This window comes from Sander lucioperca, chromosome 8 (genome assembly GCF_008315115.2).
Source record: "Sander lucioperca isolate FBNREF2018 chromosome 8, SLUC_FBN_1.2, whole genome shotgun sequence".
NCBI lineage: Eukaryota > Metazoa > Chordata > Actinopteri > Perciformes > Percidae > Sander > Sander lucioperca.
This window is the reverse complement of record NC_050180.1, coordinates 26314677-26322176: the sequence shown is the minus strand read 5'-3', so window position 1 is coordinate 26322176 and position 7500 is coordinate 26314677. Positions and strand designations below refer to the sequence as shown.

General features: G+C 46.3%; 1 protein-coding gene across 1 annotated transcript in view; it reads left to right on the top strand.

Annotated features, from left to right (window-relative positions):
- Positions 1-4482: 4482 nt before the first annotated feature.
- The window catches only part of LOC116062647 (thrombospondin-type laminin G domain and EAR repeat-containing protein), a 30109-nt gene continuing 27091 nt past the window's right edge, over positions 4483-7500 (top strand). Inside the window, exon 1 of the mRNA XM_031317346.2 lies at positions 4483-4834. Coding sequence (XP_031173206.1) covers positions 4753-4834 — 82 coding nt within the window. The 5' untranslated portion in view covers positions 4483-4752. The remainder of the gene's footprint in view (positions 4835-7500) is intronic.

The window sequence follows — 7500 nt, the reverse complement described above, 5'->3', positions numbered from 1 at the left end:
TGTGTCCTGCCTTCAGTCTCTGGGTGAGCTGGTCAAAATCTGCACGGCTTTCTACGTCACTAGCCGAGACGAGGGGCCTAGGGCTACAACACACACTAGTTCACCTTAATCTACAAAATAAATTGTATAGAACTACTTCCATGTCCCTGTTCTGCAGGTATTTCACACAAAGTTGGAAGTGTGCCCTCGTTTAGAAGAAGTCTCCCGGCTAATCCTGCCTTGTACTACTGAACCTCTGACCCAGGTTTGATTTATTATTTTTTATAGAAAAACTAACAGAGAGGTAAAGTCCCTCCCCGTCTGGGGGACCATTATGGGACTCTATTTCAGAAAAAAATCTCTTGGGGAGAGACAAAGAAAGTGTGGACCCCTTGTGAATTGGGCCATGATTTACACATATGATGTGTGTCAGTTTTAGAAGTAGTGAACATGACATGGATGTGCTCTGAACTCTGTCTTGACTTGTCTATAGTCTCCATCTTGACCTGGTCTGGACTGTCTATAGTCTCCATCTTGACCTGGTCTGGACTGTCTATAGTCTCCATCTTGACCTGGTCTGGACTGTCTATAGTCTCCATCTTGACCTGGTCTGGACTGTCTTAAGTCTCCATCTTGACTTGGTCTGGACTGTCTATAGTCTCCATCTCGACCTGGTCTGGACTGTCTATAGTCTCCATCTCGACTTGGTCTGGACTGTCTATAGTCTCCATCTCGACTTGGTCTGGACTGTCTATAGTCTCCATCTTGACCTGGTCTGGACTGTCTATAGTCTCCATCTTGACTTGGTCTGGACTGTCTATAGTCTCCATCTCGACTTGGTCTGGACTGTCTATAGTCTCCATCTCGACCTGGTCTCGATAAGGTCATCTTGTCTACAGTCTTGGAGAAAACTGAAGAGGTTTTGATACCTCAGTAAATACATTTACCACTTAATGAAACCCCCAAGGTTTAAAGCTATAACACGTACTTTCTGTCGCTCCATGAAGAATTCTGAGTAATGACCAGTCTCCGAGTATAAGCCCGTAGATAAAGTGAAACCCTGGTGCCACGTAATAATATAATCAGCATGCTTAATAATCAAATAAAAAGATGGTTTCAGTCCCATTGTCTTCATCAGCACAGATTATTTCCTGCAGAAAAACCAGAAATCACTCAACAAGCTTCAACCACAACAAAACACAGCTGCAGTTAAACAGAAGAGAGAACTAATCTTTTCACATTAATAATGAATACATTGACTACTGTTTGGTTTAGGATTGGTGCCGAAATTACTGTCAAGGCACCAGATTATACGGAGTCCCTAAAACGTGGGGGTCAAGTTCAACTTCTCTAAGGGCCAGACATGTTTAGTTTATTCACATGCTTTTATTTTATCAAAAAAGTAAAAAAAAAATCTTTGACTGTAATACTGCATGTCTCTGTAGTCGACATAATGACCCAAAAAAGAAACTTAGCAGACACCAGAGCAGGGGGAATGAGAGGGGGGAACGCCAGAGCAGGGGGAATGAGAGGGGGAAATGCCAGAGTAGGGGGAATGAGAGGGGGAAACGCCAGAGTAGGGGGAATGAGAGGGGGAAACATCAGAGCAGGGCGAATGAGAGGGGGAAACATCAGAGCAGGGGGAATGAGAGGTGGAAACACCAGAGCAGGGGGAATGAGAGGGGGAAACACCAGAGCAGGGGGAAACGCCAGAGCAGGGGGAACGAGATGAAACGCCAGAGCAGGGGGAATGAGAGGCGGAAACGTCAGAGCAGGGGGAATGAGAGGTGGAAACACCAGAGCAGGGGGAATGAGAGGTGGAAACACCAGAGCAGGGGGAATGAGAGGGGGAAACGCCAGAGCAGGGGGAATGAGAGGGGGAAACACCAGAGCAGGGGGAATGAGAGGGGGAAACGCCAGAGCAGGGGGAATGAGAGGGGGAAACGCCAGAGCAGGGGGAATGAGAGGGGGAAACATCAGAGCAGGGGGAATGAGAGGGGGAAACGCCAGAGCAGGGGGAATGAGAGGGGGAAACACCAGAGCAGGGGGAAACGCCAGAGCAGGGGGAATGAGAGGGGGAAACGCCAGAGCAGGGGGAATGAGAGGGGGGAACGCCAGAGCAGGGGGAATGAGAGGGGGGAACGCCAGAGCAGGGGGAATGAGAGGGGGAAATGCCAGAGTAGGGGGAATAAGAGGGGGAAACATCAGAGTAGGGCGAATGAGAGGGGGAAACATCAGAGCAGGGGGAACGAGAGGATGAAACGCCAGAGCAGGGGGAATGAGAGGTGGAAACACCAGAGCAGGGGGAATGAGAGGGGGAAACACCAGAGCAGGGGGAATGAGAGGGGGAAACACCAGAGCAGGGGGAATGAGAGGGGGAAACACCAGAGCAGGGGGAATGAGAGGTGGAAACGCCAGAGCAGGGCGAATGAGAGGGGGAAACGCCAGAGCAGGGGGAATGAGAGGCGGAAACACCAGAGCAGGGGGAATGAGAGGGGGAAACATAGCAGAAGATATTCCTTTTAAATCAAAACGTAGCTATGTAGATGTAGCCTTAATCTTAAAAACCTGCAGAAACACCAAAAGTCAGACCTGAAGCGGAGTCAGATTTAAGTTAAAACTCTGAATCGACCTGCCCAAGGGGTTCAGACTCACTGAGTCACTATCTCCATTTAAATCACATCTGCTCAACGCTGCTGTCAGATGTTTATCTGACGTGTGAGTCACTGCATGCATGGTTTCTGCCTTTTGATTTGATTCATGTATCTAATAAACTTCATTTCTGTAATTATAATTACAGTATGTATAAAACCCATCCCTCATGAAAGCGGTGTATATCCTTTTAAGTGGCACAAACAGTCTTTATCTCTAAAGGTGTCCTGTCCTCTGGTTTCCTCACTAACCTTTGTAAACAGACTCTCCCGCGTCTCCTTCACTTATTACTCTCAGATCTGTCAGATCACAGAAGCCAGATTTCCTGGCAGCAGTGAGTGGTTAACGGCAGGTTAACTCCTGGGTTTACACACAGCACAACACACACTGCATTGGTTATTGGGGGTGGCAGTAGCCAGGGTTGTTGGTTCAAGTCCCCATACAGACCAAAGTATGGTGGTGGACTGGTAGCTGGAGAGTTCCAGCCAGTTCATCCCCTGGGCACTGCCAAGGTGCTCTTAAGCAAGGCACCGAACCCCCAACTGCTCGGGGCGCCTTTCCATGTGCAGAGCCCTCACTCTGACATCTCTCCATTAGTGCATGTATAGGTACTGAGCATTGGCAGCCCCCCCACGCTGACATCTCTCCAGTCTGGCGAGGTCGGTGACTCGAGTCTGTTCAGTGTGTCTCGTCCTGTCGTCCCTCGGAGGAGCCGTCGGCCTTCATTTTGGCCGACCTGACTTGCTGGGTCGGAGGGCGGGCAGTCATACTCACTCCACCATCTGATTGGTGGAGATCTAGCCCTTGACTAGCGTATCAGTGCACTTATGTTAGCGTGACGAACAGCCTCTAAAAATCTGACGAAAATCTTTCAAACTGACCTTAGTTTGTTGAGATGTGAGTTTGAGCTTCTCTTTGTTTCTCTTCAGGTTTGACCGGATCACCAAAACATCTGTCCACCAGAGACCGGACCAGGACGCTGTTGTTGTCATGGTCGTTGCAGAGGAGACGGCGATGTGTCGGACCTTTGGTGTGAAGGTAATCCGTAGATTAAAACATTTCATCTGACTTATTTAAAGGTTGGATCAGAGACAGAATAGAAATCTGAACAAGGGGAGGCACATAATGTACACAACGATAATTGTTAGTCTAAAAGATAATTTAGTGTGTGTGTGTGTGTGTGTGTGTGTGTGTGTGTGTGTGTGCGTGTGATGTTTGTGTGTGTGTGTGTGTGTGTGTGCGTGTGATGTTTGTGTGTGTGTGTGTGTGAGTGTGTGTGTGTGATGTTTGTGTGTGTGTGTGTGTGTGTGTGTGTGTGTGATGTTTATGTGTATGTGTGTGTGTGTGTGTGTGTGTGTGTGTGTGTGATGTTTATGTGTGTGTGTGTGTGTGTGTGTGTGTGTGTGAGTGTGTGAGTGTGTGATGTTTATGTGTGTGTGTGTGTGTGTGTGTGTGAGTGTGTGTGTGTGTGTGTGTGTGTGTGTGTGTGTGTGTGTGTCTATGTGTGTGTGTCTGTGTGTATGTGTGTGTGTGTGTGTGTGTGTGTGTGTCTATGTGTGTGTGTGTGTCTATGTGTGTGTGCCTGTATGTATGTGTGTGTGTATTTTTGTGTGTGTGTGTGTGTGTGTGTGTGTGTCTGTATGTATGTATGTGTGTGTGTGTGTGTGTGTGTGTGTGTCTATGTGTGTGTGCCTGTGTGTATGTGTATGTGTGTGTGTATTTGTGTGTGTGTGTGTGTGTGTGTGTGCGACTTTGTGTGTGTGTGTGTGTGTGTGTGTGTGTCTATGTGTGTGTGTCTGTATGTATGTATGTATGTGTGTGTGTGTGTGTGTGTGTATGTATGTATGTGTGTGTGTGTGTGTGTGTGTGTGTGTGTGTGTGTTTGAGCATCAAAAAGTTATCAGTGCTGCTGTAATTAATGACATTCGTGTGAATATTTGTTATCCTGACAGACGTTATGAATAAAACCTGCAGAAAAGAAGAAAAATATCAGAGATATAAGAGTCCGATGCTGGATGGTGTTCTGGTGCATTTGTCGCCTGTTAGCCGGAAAATGACGGCGAGCGACGCTGGTCAAGAAGCCGACCGGTGAGGTGGAATCAAACCCCGGGCATTGGCGTGATGTTGGCGTGTCGCTCCCTGCTGCTCACCTGGGTGCTGCTCGCCGCCGGAGCCCGAAGCCAGAGCTGGAGACCCTGTACAGGTACACACAGGGGAGAATACTACAGGGGAGTACGCAGAATACTGGGGGGGTGGGACTCAGTAGCTGTGTAGTACCAATCAATAACTTGTTAGTTATGTTGAATATACCCAAAGAAAACATCAAAAACGTTGCATAAAACGCAAAAAAACATCGCAAATAAATGCCAAAAACATCGCAAAAGAACCCAACAAAAACGTCAATTTTCCTTGTTGAAGATAAGAATACTGCTGTACTTTTACTGCATGAAGCTGAGAATACTGCTGAAAAAACGCCAAAAACATTGCAAAAAAAAAAAGTTAAAATTTTTTTGAGAATACTGCTGTATTTTTACTACATGAAGCTGAGAATACTGCTGTACTTTTACTGCATGAAGCTGAGAATACTGCTGTACTTTTACTGCATGAAGCTGAGAATACTGTTGTACTTTTACTACAAGAAGGTGAGAATACTGCTGTACTTTTACTACATGAAGCTGAGAATACTGCTGTACTTTTAATGCATGAAGATAAGAATACTGCTGAAAAAAAACAACAACATAAACATCACAAAAAAAACAACAACAATTTTGCAAAAAAAAACAACAAGAACGTTGGATTTTTTTTTTTTCAATTTCCTTACATGAAGCTGAGAATACTGCTGTACTTTTACTGCATGAAGCTGAGAATACTGCTGCACTTTTACTACATGAAGCTGAGTATACTGCTGTACTTTTACTACATGAGGCTGAGAATACTGCTGTACCTTTACTGCATTAAGCTGAGAATACTGCTCTACTTTTACTGCATGAAGGTGAGAATACTGCTGTACTTTTACTACAGTATATGTTTTGTTATGGCCAGTTGTTCGGGAGCCCTGAGCTGGAATAAAAACCATATCGGAGCTTTGAGTATAAAAGTTTGAGAACCTCTGATATGTGTGGTTTATCAGAGCCGGCCGCTGTGTTTAGGACGTTTCTGTGCTGCTTTGTGCTTCGTTGTTTTCTGTGTCTTTGAAATGTGAGATGTGTTTCTGAGCATTTCGTCCCCTCCCTCCATTCATCCTCCATTCATCCTCCATTCATCCTCCATTCATCCTCCACTGATCCCGCTGCAGCAACAAAACACACAGGCCGCCTCGTAGGAGCTTAAAGGGGAATTCCAGATAAAGAACTTACATCGAGCCGTTGCTGTCAGTTAAGAAGAAAAAGATTTAAACTCTCGGCGTCTCTTCTTTCATCTCATTTCTGTCACCTTTCACATTTGGTCTTAGTTTGTCTAACCTGTCTCTGAGGCTCCATCTCCACCGCTACGTTTTGGTTTTTAAGCATTTGAGTTTTGAGCCAACAGTGATCTCGGTGCACCAAGTGTTTTTATCTCCAGTAGAAGAACTAATCTCACTTAATCTCAGTTTAAACTAACACGCCCAAACCTCTTATCTCAGCCAGAGCAGGGGGAATGAGAGGGGGAAACGCCAGAGCAGGGGGAATGAGAGGGGGAAACACCAGAGCAGGGGGAATGAGAGGGGGAAACACCAGAGCAGGGGGAATGAGAGGGGGAAACACCAGAGCAGGGGGAATGAGAGGGGACAACGCTCTACAACAATAGAGAGTAGTGTTTAGAGAGACATCAGTAGAGAGTAGTATGTAGAGAGACAACAGTAGAGAGTAGTATGTAGAGAGACAACAGTAGAGAGTAGTATGTAGAGAGACAACAGTAGAGAGTAGCATGTAGAGAGACAACAGTAGAGAGTAGTATGTAGAGAGACAGCAGTAGAGAGTAGTATGTAGAGAGACAACAGTAGAGAGACAGCAGTAGAGAGTAGTATGTAGAGAGACAGCAGTAGAGAGTAGTATGTAGAGAGACAGCAGTAGAGAGTAGTATGTAGAGAGACAACAGTAGAGAGTAGTATGTAGAGAGACAGCAGTAGAGAGTAGTATGTAGAGAGACAACAGTAGAGAGACAGCAGTAGAGAGTATGCAGAGAGACAGCAGTAGAGAGTAGTATGCAGAGAGACAACAGTAGAGACTACTGTTCAGACACGTTGATATATTTGATCAACCCGTTCTCATTCCGAACTCGTAAAATAAGGATGTTTGGACAGTGGCTGTCAGTGTCTGAGGCGTCTTTCAGCGTGTTTGTGTAACGCACTGGGGAGAGCAGCAGTTAGAGAGGATTTAGAGAGTAGTATATAAGGAAACAAACACAGGACTTTCACCCAGGAGAGCAGGGTCACGTCCCGCTTGTCACGCTTGCTATAGTCGCTTTTTTCTTTCCTCCCACGTGTCACAGAACCGTACGCCCACCCACAATCCTTTTCCTTAACATAACTGTGTCAAAAGGTAACGACCATGCGCGTTGACTTATAGCGCTAAAGGGACAGCAATAGTCCCGACCAAGCGCGTTTACTTATAGCGCTAAAGGGACGGCTATAGTCCCGACCAAGGGCGTTTACTTAAAGCGCTAAAGGGACGCCAATAGTCCCGACCAAGCACGTTTACTTAAATTGCTAAAGGGACGGCAATAGTCCCGACCAAGCGCGTTTACTTGTAGCGCTAAAGGGACGGCAATAGTCCCGACCAAGCGCGTTTACTTATAGCGCTAAAGGGATGGCAATGGTCCCGACCAAGCGCGTTTACTTATAGCGCTAAAGGGATGGCAATGGTCCCGACCAAGCGCGTTTACTTATAG